The sequence below is a fragment of the Pygocentrus nattereri genome, chromosome 19 (genome assembly GCF_015220715.1).
Source record: "Pygocentrus nattereri isolate fPygNat1 chromosome 19, fPygNat1.pri, whole genome shotgun sequence".
Classification (NCBI taxonomy): Eukaryota; Metazoa; Chordata; class Actinopteri; order Characiformes; family Serrasalmidae; genus Pygocentrus; species Pygocentrus nattereri.
Genome location: NC_051229.1, coordinates 4,957,489 through 4,975,396, shown reverse-complemented (window position 1 = coordinate 4,975,396; position 17,908 = coordinate 4,957,489). Strand labels below are relative to the sequence as shown.

The 17,908-nt window shown below is 41.8% G+C and overlaps 1 protein-coding gene across 2 annotated transcripts in view; it reads left to right on the top strand.

Annotated features, from left to right (window-relative positions):
* Window positions 1-8,667: 8,667 nt before the first annotated feature.
* The window catches only part of ccdc18 (coiled-coil domain containing 18), a 59,001-nt gene continuing 49,760 nt past the window's right edge, over window positions 8,668-17,908 (top strand). For both annotated transcript variants that reach the window (XM_017712286.2, XM_017712285.2), the window contains exons 1-8: window positions 8,668-8,910; window positions 9,914-10,064; window positions 11,169-11,367; window positions 13,258-13,413; window positions 14,636-14,745; window positions 15,096-15,224; window positions 15,370-15,466; window positions 17,839-17,908. The exon at window positions 17,839-17,908 is cut by the window's right edge and continues 52 nt beyond it. In XM_017712286.2, coding sequence (XP_017567775.1) covers window positions 9,964-10,064; window positions 11,169-11,367; window positions 13,258-13,413; window positions 14,636-14,745; window positions 15,096-15,224; window positions 15,370-15,466; window positions 17,839-17,908 — 862 coding nt within the window. In that variant the 5' untranslated portion in view covers window positions 8,668-8,910; window positions 9,914-9,963. The remainder of the gene's footprint in view (window positions 8,911-9,913; window positions 10,065-11,168; window positions 11,368-13,257; window positions 13,414-14,635; window positions 14,746-15,095; window positions 15,225-15,369; window positions 15,467-17,838) is intronic.

The following is a 17,908-nucleotide window of genomic DNA, read 5'->3' as shown; positions in this document are numbered from 1 at the left end:
GTTGTGGGTGGAGCATAGATGGGTCAATTGGCCACCGTTTGAAACCGGACGTGTCCCGGCTGTAGCTTCTGATGTGCGGTAACCCAGAGAGGTTATTAAATCAAATCAATGCTGTATGCTGCTGCAGACTAAGGTTTTATTTTTTTTTTCTTTTCCTTTTCCTATCAGGCTGAGGAGGCCTAGGAGAGAACAATTTGTCAATAGGGCACTTTTTTTATTTTTATTTTTTATTTTTTTCGACTTTTTCGATAATTTCAGTCACTTCGAATTGCACAAGTTCATCCCGTTAATCCAGTATTGTTGCGATTGCGCAACTCAAGCCAGACTTCTCAGACAAAACAAGACGATGCTAGACAAACGTGTTCATTTCCCTTAAGCTATTGTGTTTATACGAAATTAAACAGCATTAATTTCTATATTAGAACTGAATGTTACTCAGTGGGAATGTATGAATAACTGGATAATATCAGACTTTTGCTAGTATAATAATCAGAATCATAGAGATTTAACAGTATCGTGAAGATTTCTGGGGGAAAAGTGTTAAAATAAATAAATAAATAAATAAAACCTCTGCCAGTTTGAATGAAAGACTGAGCACTATAACCTTAGATGAAGGTCCCCTCATATCGCATATGGAGTCCTTATGTTTATATTTAGCTGTGATTTTTCTCTTTATTTAATCGTTTCTATCGTTAACCTACCCCCTCGGAACCCTGAGAACTATGTGGAACCTTTTCTCTAATTGCTGTTGAGCATCTTTGTCAAATATGCACACTATTAACATTAGAAGCTCAAGGATCTTTATTTTTCTAGGTTTTTTGTTTTGTTTTCTTGCTCAACTCTGTGTCCTAGTTTTGTTTTCATCCTATGCAACTCGATATTCGACAGATCTGTGTGGTTTTGGGGCTTTTCATTCGTTTTTTTTCCTTTTCTTTTCTCAGCTTCATATTCATCTGCTTCAGGAAAACTCAACAGCAATATTTTTGTTACAACCGACTCAGGCTTTTTTGAAAATCTCGGTGCTATTTATTGCTTTGGAAGACAGCGTACACTAACGAGACGTTGGCGAAACGTGTCCCCTCAGGATGCTTTCTTTACACTTCACTGTAAGAGCAGGCGAGAGTACGATTAGTGGAATGTACTGGAAAACAACAAATACCAGATTCGATGTCTCCTGATAGTATTTTCATAAGATTTTGTAAGTGTTTTGTAGCATTAATCAAGACCGCCGACGTGGCTTTGTAAGTACTCTTAACTTCGTGACGAATTTGGTTTTGATAGAAAATTACCAGATGTTATCCAGCCGTTCACAGCCACGAGCACTAAGGCCTGATCCCGTTTCTCCTTTTTACCCCTACCCCTTGTTTTCGAGTGTCACCCTAAGTGGTTGAGATCTTCCCTCTGAAATGAGACCCTCAGATAAAAAGAGCATCACTTCGTTAACTACTAGCGCCGCTCTGTAGGCGACCCCGCCCGTCTGCAGGGACAGCAGAGGAGGGGAAAGTTCAGCTCCTCACTGCTGGGCTTTATTTACATCATACGCCTTCAAAGAGGGGGGCAATTATTTATTATCACCCATTTACATTTACGGCATTTGGCTGACGCTCTTATCCAGAGCGACTTACAGTTTGATCATTTACACAGGTAGGTGTAGTAGTGAAGGTGGTGTTAGGAGTCTTGCCCAAGGACTCTTATTGGTATAGTGTAGGGGGCTTACCCAGGTGGGGATTGAACCCCAGCCTACGGTGTAGAAGGCAGAGGTGTTACCCACTACACTAACCAACCACACCACTCATTCTTCAGTGATATGAAGCTGAAGTCAGATGCTCACCAGATTCTTGTTCGAATTTTCCCGTTCCACCTTAAATGGAGCAGCAGTTACCTCCTGGCTCTTCAGGAATCAGAACTGCTTGACTATTTAAGGTGGAACGGGAAGGTTAGCTAGGTAGCTTCAGAGACATCGGCATACTATTAGTGATTTTTGTTATGCTTGTTATGAAGAAAAGGACCAAAACGCACTAAAACGACTAAACTAAGATAAAATGATGGTTATCCTGATTTTTTAACAGAGAAAATTCTCACATCTGTGGGTTTCTTCGGTCTCTTCTGCTCCATTTTACCGGTTTTTCTTTTTTTCTCATGTCTCTCCGTTTGGAGTCTCTGAAAAACCTCCGTTTGGAGGGTCATGTAGGCTCAACACTTCACCCTCCCCCTCTATCTCAATAAGAATCGGGACGCCCACCCCTAGACGTGAACACGCGAAACAGAGGGCCAGGCGCTCAGTGGAAGGGGCCAGGGGTGAAATGGGATTGGGCCTGACTGTAAGGCAGGTTGTGGGCTTCGACATCGATACCTCTTTTTCGTTTCATTTTAATCTCAAACTAAGTGATGTGTGTGAAACGTTTCTCAGTTGGTGTACAAGTGCTAGATCCATACAGCTTTTTCATTTTTGTTTTTTACTGGCTTTGAGCAGGCTTTATAGCCAAAGAAATAAACCCATCAAATCCAAATTTGTTGTGACTGTCAGTTTTTCTTATGTGATGGTTTGAAACGGTAAAATTCCCTCAAATGTCAATTTCCACTCAAAGCTTTTTTTTTTTTAAACCTGCCAACAAGAACGATTTGCTGTTACATTGTTAAAGCTGCTAAACTGTCACTGGGGCAGTTCCCCTCCTGTCACTGGGGTTGGACCCTCAAGGGTCCATCTCAGTACCTTCAGTCAGGGAACATAACTGAACCATAATCCACTGAAATGATCTGTTCTAAGCTGGACTGACTCCACACACCCCGCCTCGCCTCGCCTCGCCTCCAGGCTTTTATTCTACTGCTTTGTTCTAAAACATTCGGTTATGAAAAGGAACGAATACAAACTTTTCACCTGGAGGAACTGATTTAAGCTTCACAGTTGGACCTTAAAGCGACTGCTGCGCTGATCGTACTTTGATAAATGGGAAATGAACCTGCGCAGATCCTTTGTTTCTGACCGTGTATGTAAGATCTGGGGATTTGGAGACCCCTCTGGTGGAAATGTGTAATTGCACACAGCGTGCAGAAGATTCTGTAGTGTTGGTGGTGCTTCGGTCCCCTTCCCTGAGTGGATGAATCTAGTGATATGGGGGGGGGGCTAAACTCTGTGAAGGTGTGTCTTCAGAGGGTGTGAGTGAATTGTCTGCTGTTGTCATCACATCTTCTTCAGGATGATGATGATTTTGAGGCCTAAACATCGAGCCGGAGCGTCTTTTTAAGCCTGTGCCTGTGACGTTAATACGTAAAGACGTGCGACGTGGTGTGGAGAACTCGCCCTGACGCCTCTGACTTTCCCATGATTATTTCAGGCTCTACAGGGCGACTGGCAGCAGCGCACGCTCTGCATGTTTTAGCCTGTTTAGACTTTAATCCCGACTTTAATCCCGACTCCAGAGCATTTAACACTGCAGCGTCATTCGTCCTTAAACTGGGCTTTTTATCTGAAGCCGGTTTGTTTACATTATTAACTACTGAAATGGTTTTCTCTTCTTCTTCTTTTCCTTTTTTCTTTTTCTTTCTTTTTCTTTCTTTTTCTTTCTTTTTCTTTTCCTTTTTTCCTTTCCTTTTTCTTTTTTTTCCTTTTTCTTTTTTTTCTTTTTCCTTTTCCTCTTTCCTTTTTTCTTTTCCTTTTCCTCTTTTTCCCTTTTTCCTCTTTTCCTCTTTTCCTCTTTTCCTCCCCTTCCCCTCTCCCCTCTGAGAGAGAGGAGAAAATCAAGCTGCTTCAGATCTGAAAACATCCACAGGTGTTTCTGTCCATCCTTCCACTGTGAGAAGACCACTCAGCACTGTGGGTCTGAAAGGACGTGTAGCTGATCAAGAAGAACCTCACTGAGAAAAGGAGACGACACATCAAACAAAGAAGCTGGACGATGGACTGACCACCCCAGAGTCCAGACCCCACCACCACTGAATGGGTTTGATTACTTCAGTAAATCTAACCAGCATCTGAGACTGAACTTTGGAGGCGTGTCTGCAGGTTCTTTGAGGAGCTGAAAGTGAGTCTCCTGAAAAGAACGGAAGCTGGAATGAAGGTGAAGGTAAATACACTAAATATGAAAAATGTGCTTCATATTTAGTCGTCGAGGCTTCTGTCTATTGTTGGATTTATTTCTCCTGTCACAGCTGTTTTGACTGGATATGAAATAAAGCTGCTCTCTGTCTTTGCCTGTGTGCTGAGCTGATTGTTTGAGCCATGAGGGGAAAAAAAAAACTCCTCATTATTTAAAATGTGAATCGTAGCGTTTTGGGCCCTGCCGAGCTAAATAAACACGCAACCGCCGCAGAAGCTGCGTGGCTGAACACATTGAACATTTAAAATTGATTTACTTTTATATTACTTTATATATCTTTACTTTTTGACTTTATTTTAATTTGTTTTTATTATATTTTTATTTTATTAATCTCTTATCTTCTGATCTTAATCTCCTATCAATTAAACCTCGTTTTATTTTTATTATTTTTATCTATTTTTATCTTTTCACTGTTATTTTTAAATTTGCTTTTAATTTAAAATGAATAAATATAGATATTATTTTCTTTGTCATGCCAATCCCTGTTTTTCTAAATGAAAATGAGTGTCAAAATAAAGGTTGATTGGTTGATTGGTTGATTGATTGATTGATTGCTTGGTTGATTGATTGATTGTTTGATTGATTGCTTGGTTGATTGATTGATTGCTTGGTTGATTGATTGATTGATTGCTTGGTTGATTGATTGATTGCTTGATATTAGACCTCAAATTACACTTTGCAAAACAGATGGTCGAACATTTTAATCACTTTATAGCCTTTTCAGCATCGCACAAAAAAATGACTTGCAGCCGTCATAAACATTAAACAAATATTTTACATAAAACATTAAAATATTCATTATATTCAATAGAAGCAGCCCAATTTGCATAAACCCAAAACTGATTTAGTTGAATTGTGTAAGACCTGTTGGATTTTTTCCACTGACCCTTATTAGGAGGCCGTGCATGTGCAGCAGCAGCTTATGTTGAGTCGAATTCCTGCTCTCTGCAATGTCTTCAGGTTTCTCTAACGCTAGAGGGCGCTGCCGAGTCCAAAATGAATGGGTTTGTATGGAGCATTTGAACAAAATCATAGTTCGTAAATGTTTAAACATTTTTAGTGTAAAATAATGCGGTAATTTCCTGAAACAGGACAGCATGAAGCGTTTTAACGCCGCTGTTATATTTTTAAGAGCTTTTAAACTCGAGTTTAAACCGGCGCCTCGTGTAGGTCCATGACGTCAGTGAGCGCGAACAGCCAATGAGCGGATCCGCTCGCCCATCAATCATCAGGCTCTAGCAGTAAAGCCCGCCTCCTGCTGCTCAAACGCCGTTTGCTGTAAAAAATAAAGGACAATATTGGCGAGTTTTCTTTCTTTTTAGTGAAATACGTCCTCCTACTCTCTAAAATGAAAGGAAAGTTCTGGGCGAGTGGTTAGAAACTATTTTAACTTCGTTTTGAGCCGTTGGGCTCCATTCACTCCCATTCATTGAGGACTCGCTCGCGGGCGCCCTCTGCTGTTCAGCAGGCCTGTTCTAGAGGGGCGGATAGGAAGCGGCCAGACTCCTCATAACTTCAGCTGGCTACTGTTTGGCGGTATCCGGCCTTTGTTATTCAGAGCAACTGGAACAATGCGCATCAACTTCATTTGTGTTTTTAATGTTTCAGACCAGGATATTAATGTTTCTCATTTTGCTTATTTTGAACGATACTCCAGACAAACACCAGCGATCTTGCTGATCCTTGCGAGGTCTGCTGCCATGGTAACGGGGACACAAGGTAGATTAGATAAACAACGGCAGGGATTTATTGTGAAGACGTAATATAAAGACGTATTACATTAATAATCAGATCAATAGTTCGTGGTTTTTGTAACTGTGGGTCACCTCGACATCAGTGTTGCCAACTTGGCGACTTTTATTATTATTATTTTTTTTTTTACTTTTTAAAAACTTTTTTTAAGCAACTAGCGACAAATCTAGCGACTTTTTCTGGCGTCATTGGAGACTTTTGGAGACGGAGGTGAACACACACGCTCTTCAGTCACTGGTCCTCAGCGAGCGGCGGGTGCTGCCCTGAGCCCCGTCCCACAGCGCTCAGTGCTCGGTCTCACAGCCAGAGCGGAGCCGCGCCGCTCCACGGCCACACTGCACATGAACTGCGCATGCCCAAAGCGGCTGACCCCGCCCCCTGTTTACAGAGCGGGATGTAAAAAAAATTTTTTATTTTTTTTTTAATTGAAAAAAAGAAAGAAAACAAAAAACTAAGTAACGCTGTCAAAGTGTCGCTTTGCGGTCCCAAGCCCGGATAAAGGAGGAGGGCTGAGCGCAGAGCAGCGGCTCCGCCCTCCACAACAGCCTTCTGATTAAATTTGATATTTACATTTACGGCATTTGGCTGACGCTCTTTTCCAGAGCGACTTACAGTTTGATCATTTTACACAGGTGGGTGAAGGTGGTGTTAGGAGTCTTGCCCAAGGACTCTTATTGGTGTAGTGTAGGGGGCTTGAACCCCAGTCTACAGTAGAAGGCAGAGGTGTTACCCACTACACTAACCAACCACTACACGCTAACATTATCAACACAGGGCAACATTGATTTATATCATTAATGTAAAAATGATTTATGTAATGCGGGTCTAGACAAAGCATTAAAGTCGTGGAGTTATTTTGAGAGGTCCAGCCTGCTTCAAAGGCAAAAAAAAAAAAATCAGCAGACGTTCATTTGTAGTTCTGACACATTTCGGGTGTTTTTTACTCACTGTTTTCTCTCCCACAGCGTTATTCCTTCATTCTACAGCTTCATATACACGCAAATGGACTGTTATGCAAATCGGGCGATGACGTCATTTAGCGTCCGTCAATAGCCGCTTTCCTTACCGAGGAGCTGAACATCTAATTAGCAGTTCAGTCGCGAGTGGGTAGAAATTCTAAAGCAGGGAATTCGACCACAGCTGAAATATATAAGCCACGTTTATTTCTTTAACACTAGACTCTAAAGTTTACAACGAGACTAAAATATCACTCCAGTAAAAGTAGAAGTTCCTCCCTTTAGAGCTCCACTTGAGTAAAAGTACTAAAGTATTTCCCTTCAAATGTACTTAAGTATAAAGTAAAAGTACTAAAAGAGTAATTCTGGCTCTGATGTCCTGTTATCATTTTTATAACCAGACTGGCTTCATGAACTCATTTCAGGTGAAAGTCCTCCAGCGTCTCTCTTGGTAAACCAGTCTTTTAATAGAACGTCATTAATTAGTGACGCTGACGTCTATTAAAATGATCAGAAGCACAAAACACTGAAGGTAAACAGTTTCCATCAGGGAGAACCGAGTGGCTCTGAAATCACTTTTTACACACAAGCAAAGTTTCAGTTTCAGATTTATTTACAACTTTGTTCCAAGTTTAAGTTTAATAAAAACTGGCTTTAAACTCAGGATCACAGATGAGCTCCTTTACTATGTTGATCTGTAGGCGTCTGTTCATAAACATAAACCAGCCCAAACTCATTTACTATAAAATGAAATGGTGTTTGTAGAAATTCAGAAAAAAGCCGCGTCAGTCTCGACTGCATATGTGGACATATTTCTATATTGAGCTCTATTTACACAAAGTTAGGTTAGTTCATCATTTATGTTGAACAGACTCTCCCAAAGTTTTACGCTGCTGCGCTGACGTTGAACCGCGTGCTGCACTGGGTCGGTATGACCGACAGGTCAAAACCAGCTCTAAACAAAGTGACCGCTGGGCCCTGATTGGTGCTTTGGCTTTGCGCTTCTTTCGTTTTGACATGTTACGTTTTTATACACACAGAAACCAAAAGGAACGACAGATTTCTCAAAATGTAGGAGGAAAAAGTCGGATATTAGACTCTGAAATGTAGTGGAGTGAAAGGAAAAAGTCCAGAACGGAGAAACTTCAGTACAGATACACCAAAAATACTAAAGTACAGAAACTAATTACATTTACTCAGTTACTCAGTTACTGTCCTTTCACTGTGTTTAGTACAGTCTGGACGATGATAAATGCTTGTGAACTTAACATGTGTCGTCATTTAATACGTTTACACAGTCCAAGTAATTGTGCTCCGAGTACAGAAAGCACTATTAACTCTCTATAAATACGTAAAGGAATTGAATAAATCCTACAAGAACGTCTAATTTCAACCATATTTAATTCATTCAAGTTTGTTGAAAATGAAAATGATAGTAATATTTTTAATATAAATTCTGTATTTAAAATGAAATGGATCACTGACGTCATTAAAATACATAAGTTTTAACTTTTGGGCTTTTTTTTTTTTTTTAGTGTAGAAGGAACAGTTTTGATACGGAACTCCCACAAAATTTGTTGTTTACATTTTATGACTATGGAGTTTAGCTAAGAGTACAGTCAAGCTGGTAATTCAACGTTAATTAACTTTATTGTCATCAAGACGATTAAAACAGCATTAAAACCACATGTCCCGCCAACCTCCGCGCCTCTGTGTCTACCAATCACCATGTTCTGTCGCTCTGATTGACATGTAGCTGCAGATAGGTGATTGGTTCATCCGTATGTCCCGCCTATTGTGGTCTCCGCCAATCCGTTGCGGCTGCTTTGCTGTCAGCCAATCAGAAGGCGGGAGGGGTCTACTAGCGTTTTGTTTGGATTTTAGCCGGCGGAGCTAAAGCGGTTGTATAGCTTCGTTGTATGAAGTGTTTAACGATGATTTTCCCTTACTGCGAAGTGGAGACGTGTGCAGTGGCTCTGTTAATGTGCATAAAAATCAGTTTTTGATAGTTTAGGGTAATAAAGCAGCAGCAAGATGGTGAACGTAACTGTTAGAGCGAGTGGCTAAGCTACTTGGCAACCTGTTGATTGGATGCGGATAGTCAGGTAGGAGCTGAACGTTGACGCCCAAACCGTCACTTTACTGACGTTTCGATGATTTTACTTCTATTTTTGTGAAAACAAGAAGCTTATTCTTCCAATTTATGTACCCTTACGCTTTTTTGTACTTCATAAAGCACGAAACTTGAGGTTGGCTTGTAATTCTCCGTTCCACCTTAAATGGTGGAGCGGCTAGAATGTAACTGCGGTGCTGTTTAAGGTGGAACGGAAAGTTCCGCTTAGCCAACTCGGGAGGCTTAAAGGCGAATTCCACCGATTTTTCAGAAAGTCACTGTGATTCGGTGGGTGAAATATAAACAGTCGTTCACTGCGGTTTGATGCGGAGTTGTTCATTTTCAGAGAAACTTGACTACAAAAAATTCTTTGCAGTGGTGGTGATGGGAACCAGACGTCTCTGAAAGCTCCCTCACAGAAGGTTATTAACGTTACACGAAACTGCCGGGAATACGCTGCCTGACGTCTCACACATTGTTTTGTGGTACTTTTTTTGATAAAGTTTGGGCTAAAAATGAGTTTTTAGTCCAGTCATGGTGGAGGGATACATACAGGGTGCTGTGAAAACAAAATAGTCCCCAAAGCAAACTTGTTTTCTGGATTTTTTTTGGCTGTTTTGCCATCATCAGCATTACATGTAAAACTCAGACGACTTGTGTGGGTTCACCGGTGGTTTTGGATAGTAAATATAATGTCTATATCTGTGTTGTTGTCATGGTGACCCTTGGTTCCCATCACCACCACTGTAAAGACATCCAAGTCTCTACAATGAACCATTTCACACCAAACCACTCTGAATGACTGTTGACCTCTAAACGATTGAATTCAGAAATTTTGAAAAAATAGTGGACGTCCCCTTTGAATTGTGAGTCGGATTGTCTAGTTAACTTGAAAAGTCCATTTTGAGCTAACAATGTTGTTTGTGCCTTGCGATGTGAAGCAGACCTGTTCAGATGCACTTCTAAGCTAACATTAAGTACATTCTTTCACGCAGGCTTGGGTGAGGGGGTTTCTTCTCCACCGGCTTGGTTATGAGGGCCACCAATGTTTAACGCAGACAGAGACTTGGTTGATGATGTGGTCTCTTTGAGAAATCAACTGCGGTTAACAGAGAAAAATCTGCAAGCTCTTGGAGAGACGTTAAGGTAAGGCATGGGGGTCTCGTTCAGCTTGTTTTTTCCTCCAGGAAAGTTTGTGTTGTCTAAAGGACCCAGATCATTGAAAAGCCTTTCTCAGTTTGATGTAGTATGCAAACTCAGAGTGTATCCCAGTCCATGACGTTCATACATGGAAACTAAACTGCAAAACGGCACATTCACAAATAAGCGCCTATACCAGTTTGGCGCTGCTGATTTGGAAGGAAAAGCCAATCAGGAAAGGGCTCATTTACATACATCAGTCTGTTCAAAGGAGAGGTTAAAAATGGTCAAGTAAAAATTGATGGACTGTAGTCCATCTGTTTCTCTGATACTTTTATTTAGCCCCCTTTTACCCTGTCCTTCAGAGGTCAGGACCCCCGTGGACCCTCACAGAGCAGGTACTATTTGGGTGGTGGATCATTCTCAGCACTGCAGTAACATCAATGTGGTGGTGTGTTGTGCTGGTCTGAGTGGATCTGAGAACAGCCCACCAACCAAAAATATCCAGCCAACAGCGTCCTGTGGGCAGCGTTCTGTGACCACTGATGAAGGACTAGAGGATGACCAACACAAACTGGGCAGCAGCAGATGAGCTGTCGTCTCTGACTTTACATCTACAAGGTGGACCGACGAGGTAGGAGTGTCTAATAGAGTGGACAGGGAGTGGACACAGTGTTTAAAAACTCCAGCAGCACTGCTGTGTCTGATCCACTCGCACCAGCGCAACACACACCAACACACCACCACCACGTCAGTGTTACTGCAGCGCTGAGTGATCCACCACCCAAATAGTACCTGCTCTGTGAGGGTCCATGGGGGTCCTGACCACTGAAGAACAGGGTAACAGAGTATCAGAGAAACAGATGGACTACAGTCTGTAACTGTAGAACTACAGAGTGCAGCTATACAGTAAGTGGAGCTGATAAAGTGGACAGTGAGCGTAGAAACAAGGAGGTGGTCAGAACGTTGTGCCTGATCGGTGTCCATAGAGGACCTTTAAATTTATTTATGTTATTACCTATGACCGTAGAGAATAGCTGGACAATATCTGCTTCTGTTTGAGTCTATCAAGCAGTACAAGAATCTCTGACTTGGCTTTTCTTCCGGCAGCTGGTCAGAACATGACGGCGTCGCTGAGCATGGAGCTGAAAGTGGGTCAGATGATTTGGCAGAGCACCTCAGCTTAGAGGATCTCCAGAAGCCTGAAGCTGGAAAGGCATCCTCCTGTCTGGATAACCCAGAGAGCGCAAATTCTCTAAAGAGATCAGAGTGGAGAACATGTTCAGGAGCTCACAGCTGTGATTACAGAGTGAGGCTGTTATTAAAAGCTTGATATGGGTTTAAATTTCTGACCTCAATGATTTTATATGATTCTGTAGGAAATGGTTCAGTGCATCACAGAAATCGATTTCACCAAGATTCGATTTGACTTGAATAGAAATAGATAGATTGGAAGACATACACTATATTTCCAAAAGTCTTCACTCACCCATCCAAATCATTGAATTCAGGTGTTCCAGTCACTTCCATGGCCACAGGTGTATAAAGCCGAGCCCCTAGGCCTGCAGACTGCTTCTACAGACATTAGTGAAAGAATGGGTCGCTCTCAGGAGCTCAGTGAATTCCAGCGTGGTGCCGTGATCGGACGCCACCTGTGCAGCAAGTCCAGTCGTGAAATTTCCTCACTACTAAATATTCCACAGTCCACTGTCAGTGGGATTATAACAAAGTGGAAGTGATTGGGAACGACAGCAGCTCAGCCACGAAGTGGTCGGCCACGTAAAATGACAGAGCGGGGTCAGCGGATGCTGAGGGGCATAGAGCACTGAGGTCACCAACTTTCTGCAGAGTCCATCACTACAGACCTCCAAACTTCATGTGGCCTTCAGATCAGCTCAAGAACAGCGTAGAGAGCTTCATGGAATGGGTTTCCATGACCGAGCAGCTGCATCCAAGCCTTACATCACCAAGCGCAATGCAAAGCGTGGAATGCAGTGGTGTAAAGCGCCACCACTGGACTCTAGAGCAGTGGAGACATGTTCTCTGGAGTGACCAGTCACGCTTCTCCGTCTGGGAATCCTGTTCCAACATGACTGAGCACCAGCGCACAAAGCAGGTCCATAAAGACGTGGATGAGCCAGTTTGGTGTGGAAGAACTTGACTGGCCTGCACAGAGTCCTGACCTCAACCTGATAGAACACCTTTGGGATGAATTAGAGCGGAGACTGTGAGCCAGGCCTTCTCGTCCAACATCAGTGTCTGACCTCACAAATGTGCTTCTGGAAGAACGGTCAGAAATTCCCATAAACACAGTCCTAACTCTTTTCCTTGTGGAAAGCCTTCCCAGAAGAGTTGAAGCTGTTATAGCTGCAAAGGGTGGACCACATCATATGAAACCCTATGGATTAAGAATGGGATGTCACTCAAGTTCAACTGCATGTGAAGCAAGATGAGTGAATACTTTTGGAAATATAGTGTTAATTGTACATAAACTTCTATATTTTAGACAGAAATGAGCGTTAGACATAAGTTAGAGTAAAGCGTGAGAGCAGAGGCGTATCTATTTGCATGTTTAAATACCACGTAAGACAGATTTTTTTTTTACAACACAATGAGTGTAAACGTAACTAGTAGTGTCAGCAGTATTTACAGTCTGAAGTGCACAGTGAGAGTCATTACAGTGGCGGTTTTGATATATTGCACAGTGTATATTAAGAAGAGAGCTGGTATAGTGATGTGATTACTATAGTATTAAAAAACACACAGTGCAAAAGGGGTGCACCGATATAAAATTGGGCCAAGATCCAGTAATATTCCGGTGCAGATCTACTGATACTGATGTCGATACATAAACATTTATGGAATGTAGAAATCAGGATAACGGCTACCTGAATAAATCCATCCATCCATCCATCCATCCTGAATAGAATTACAGGCAAATAAAAGATGTAAAATATTTTCATTATGTAAGTTTACAAATGTAATAAATAAGGTGTAGATAATTTTGCGCAGTGAGCCAGCGTCACCTAAGCCTTCTGCTCTTCCAGACTTCATTAAATATATCATCAAAATTATCATCGTTAACTGCTTAATCCAGATTGAATACTGTTATAATGGGTTATGATTTCAGGATTTATGCTGTTAATGTGTTTTAACACAGCTGTTCGAAACAGTTTAAACTCTCCGTTTTCTCCTGCAGCTCCACTCAGTCAGAGACATGGAGAACGAGACGTCTCAGCTCAGGAGGAAGCTCAGCACCGTTCGGCAGGAGAACTCCTCTCTGGTGCTGGAGAACAGGCAGCTCATCAATGATCTGGAGGCCACGCAGCTGGAGCTGGCCAGCTCCAGGTCCAAGGTACCGCACTGTCAGGCCCAGTCCCATTTCACCCCTCGCCCCTACCTCTGAGACCTTAGCCCTCTGTTTCACGTGTTCACGTCTAGGGGAGGGCATCCCGATTCTTATTGAGATAGAGAGGGAGGGTGAAGTGTTGGGCCTACATGACCCTCCAAACAGAGGTTTTTCAGAGACTCCAAATGGAGAGACATGAGAAAAAAAGAAAAACCGACAAAATGGAGCAGAAGAGACCGAAGAAACCCACAGATATGCTGATGTCTCTGAAGCTACCTAGCTAACCTTCCCGTTCCACCTTAAATAGTCCGGAAATTCTGATTCCTGAAGAGCTGCTCTATTTAAGGCGGAATGGGAAAATTCGAATAATCTGGCAAATATCCGACTTCAGCTTCATCTCACTGAAGAATTAGGGGGGGGTGATAATAACTAATTGCCCCCCTCTTTGAAGGCGTATGATCCCTAAATGTGACTAAAGCCCAGCAGTGAGGAGCTGAACTTTCCCCTCCTCTGCTGTCCCTGCAGACGGGCGGGGTCGCCTACAGAGCAGCGCTGGTAGCTGTTAATGAAGTGATGCTCTTTTATTTGAGGGTCTCATTTCAGAGGGAAGATCTCAACCACTTAGGGTGACACTTGAAAACAAGGGGTAGGGGTAAAAATGAGAAATGGGACTGGGCCTTAGTGTAGCTATTAGATGGATGAGCTGCCTGAAATAGCTTACTATTAAAATAATTGCATCTTAATCATTAAATATTTGATGTATAATACAGTATAATACATACTGTATTATAGTTTGACAAAGTCGTAATATTTCAAGAATGAAGTTGTAATGTTTTGAGAAAAAAGTCGAATTATGTCATTAAAGTCTCATTATTACCAGGGAAGTTCGCAATGTCCTCCAAATACTGTGTGTTTATTTTTGTAACTTCACAACTTTCTCAAAATATTAAGATTTTATTCTGAAAAATCCAACTTCCTTCTCAAAATATTACCATTTTATTCTCAAAAATACAATTTTATTCTCAAAATATTACCATTTTATTCTCGAAGTCTATTATTTAAATTTTTTTTTAACATTGGCCCTAAAACGCCGTTGTAGTAGAAGCACAGCTCACATTACGGCCTGCAACTTCACAGCACTTTGCTCAGCAAAATTTGACTGAGTGAAAATAACCATTTGGACCTGATTAACGTGTAAAACTGCTGTATGTTTTGTGCTGTTTTCCAGATTCGTTTGCTCGGCTCCTCCATGGGGGTGAAGAGCACTAGTGTGTCGGTGATGAAGGACCACATACAGGATTTGGAGTCACAGCTGGAGAGTCAAACCAGAGCCCTGCTGTAACTCCTCTGCCTTTCTCTATGATCAAACATTTCTCTCCAAAACTGTTATTACTGCTGGTTGATTACGGAACGGATAAAATCTGTGTTATTGAATACATAGACTACATTCACTGTAAGCCTCGTTAGCATTTAGTGTACTATTGTGTAAATCACCAGGTATTTCACATTTGAAAATAGCTCGCAGGTTTTATGTTGGACAAAAATAAGTATGTAGTTGTATATTTTTATAGTCAGTTTTACCAGACTTGTCCAAAATAGTCACATTAGCAACATTTGCATTACTCTTTCAGGGTCACATCGCTACCTTTTTTAATAAGACTCTTTATTTCATCTTAATATTTTTGCAGGGAAGCTGAGCAGAAACTTGCAGCGAGTGAGCAGACTGCGGTCCAGAGCGACAGAGTGGTGGAGAAACTCAAAGAGGAGCTTAAAGCAGTTAAAGCCGAATTATCTGATAAGACCCGACAGTGGAAACGGTGATTGATTACACATTTACAGTGTATCGGCAAACCGGGAGTGCAGCGTCCACTTTGTCACACACGAAACAGCATTACTCATTTTGTTTCGATTAAAAATGGATTCATTAGTTATTTTAAATATAAAAATATGTTTCTTTGCCAGTACGGAGCAGCAGAGAAACCAAGCTCTTCAGAATGCAGAGAGACTGACTGTGGCCTTCAAAGACTACAAAGGAGAAGTTGCTGAAAAATTGAAAAAGGTAACCCATAGATCAGCACAGTGTTTACACCCTCCAAAATAACCTCATACCAGGCCGGTGACTATTGATTACATTGGGAATGGAATAATCTACCTACTGTTTTCATGGTTAATCGAGTAAGGACGTTTTAAAACGCCAAACAAGATAATTAGGCTTAAGTGAACAGTAACAAACGATACAGAGTCTTAGAGATTCCAGAATAGCTTATTGGGAAAAGAAGTCATTAGATATCATTAAAAATAAACGCCTAAAAACGCAGATACGGTATGTGTCCGAACGTATTCAGACACCTCTTGAAATGAGTGAATTTTAGGTGCACCTATTGCTGCCACAGGAGTTCAGTAAGAAAAGCGTTGTCCAGTAGATTGGGATGCCCTGGAGCGTCCACACGTGAAACTAAGGTCACCTTGCCCAGTGCTGAGCTTACGGGCTCTGAAGCCGTGGAATTGTCTTCTCTGGAGTGATGGAGATCCATCCAATACCTTTGGGAGGATTTGGAGTGATCCAGAACTGACCATCCAACATCAGTACCTGACCTCACTGAGGCTCAATCAAATCCTCACAGCAATGTTCAACATCTAGTATGAAGCCGTCCCTGAAGAGTAGAAGTTGAGAGGACAAACTCACTATTATTTAGGGGTGGGAATCTCTAGGCACCTCACGATTCGATGAGAATTGATTATGATTTAGAGGCTGCGATGCGATTATGAAACGATTATTGACGCGTCTTTTGTTTTTCTATACAGGATTTCTTTTTTTCCTCACTGTGTATTTTGTACTTTTAAAGCAAAGTGTTGTAGTGATTCATAACGAATTTACTTCCGGTATATTTTATTGATTTAGTATAGAGGCGGGGTTGGTGTAGCTGTGTCAGTAAAACATCTTTGAGACGGGTCGCTGTATCCCGCCTCCACAGTGGGGGGCATAGCGTGAAAGCCCTCGGTAGTCCTCGGTAATAAAAGTTGCGATAGATTTGTAATTCACTTCCAATTTGGGTGGAAGCTTGATGGTTGGAGCAATTACAATCGGATGGAAAACCGGTGAAAACGTGTAATATGGTTTCTCACGTTTATCGTTTCTAAAATATTTTAGTTTAGTGTGGCACAACTTGCGTACAGTGTGGCTCCTGTCCAGGTCCCTTTTCCCTTCAGCTTCTTAGAAGCCAAAGTGCTTCCATGCGCTAACTCAGGTGGTCGGAAGCATACGGCTCTTTTTTTCTGCCCTGGTGCGGCTCCGCAGCAGAATTAGACTTAGAGGTAAAAATAAAATAATCCTTCACAATAAAAAGCTCTGCTGATCGTTCAACACAGTTTTAACAATAAATCGTCTTTCACGCTGCTAATTCACCACCTTTTAACCCTGAAGGTTGGCATGCAGACGGCAGGTCATATAACAGTTCAGACAGTCTCGCCTCGCCAGTAGCTGCCGAAAAGTCAAAGAGAGAGATTTAAGACGAACGTTTGGAGACGAACGGACTTATTCACGCTTACAAGCGCCGCAGTTGGTTTCCTGATACGTTAAATCTGCAATGAGAAACTGTCAAACACTAAAAAGTTGCGAAGATGAAGTCGCTTCTCTTTCAAATTCTCCCGTACAAATTTTACCTTGAAAGGTGCCTTTCAAGAAGCTGGAGAATTAGAAAGCGACTTCAGCCTCGTAAAACAGTCAAACGTTGAGAGACGTTTTACAAGAAACTGTTGTCCTTTTAAGGAAAAGTTTTCTGGCGGAGTCGGGAGGAAAGCGGCTATAGCTGAGCTAAACGTTAAAGCGGAGCAGTTTTTTTTAGCCTGCACTAGTACATTAACACACACTGAGACACACTGGACATTAAATGTTGTGGCTCCCAAGGTGGTTTGATTTTTGTTGAAAGGATAAAATGGCTCTTCTTAACATTTGGCTAGTGACTCCTGACCTAACCTGGCTTTAATGCAGAGGGAGCCGGTCAGATTTCTCGCTCATGTGCCACCAGAGGCTGTCCGGGCGCTTCACTTACCCACTTCCAAGTTCCGCCTTTTGGGTTCCGTCAACATTGCGTTATAGATTAAAATGGAGAAAATCGATTTTTGACATTTATGAATCGATTCAGAATCGTTAAAGTCCGCATCGCGATGCATCTAAGAATCGAGTTTTCCCCGCATCCCTGCTATTAATACCATCAATTTCAGAAGATAGTGCAGGTGTCCACAAACTTCTGGAAATACAGTATAAATGTGCATGTCCATCAGACTCTTTCTTACTGTGTGGTTTTAAAATATGCATAATCATCGTAAAAATGACCAACGAATCATTACTGATTCATCCAGACTGTTTTTCATGATTCGGTTGTTGTTCTTATACATAGCGGAACATGCTTGTCATTGTCTTGGGTGCAGGTCATGGAGAATGAGGGCAAGTTGAAGGCCAGTTTGATAGAGTGCGACAGAGAAAGAGAAGAGCTGGAGG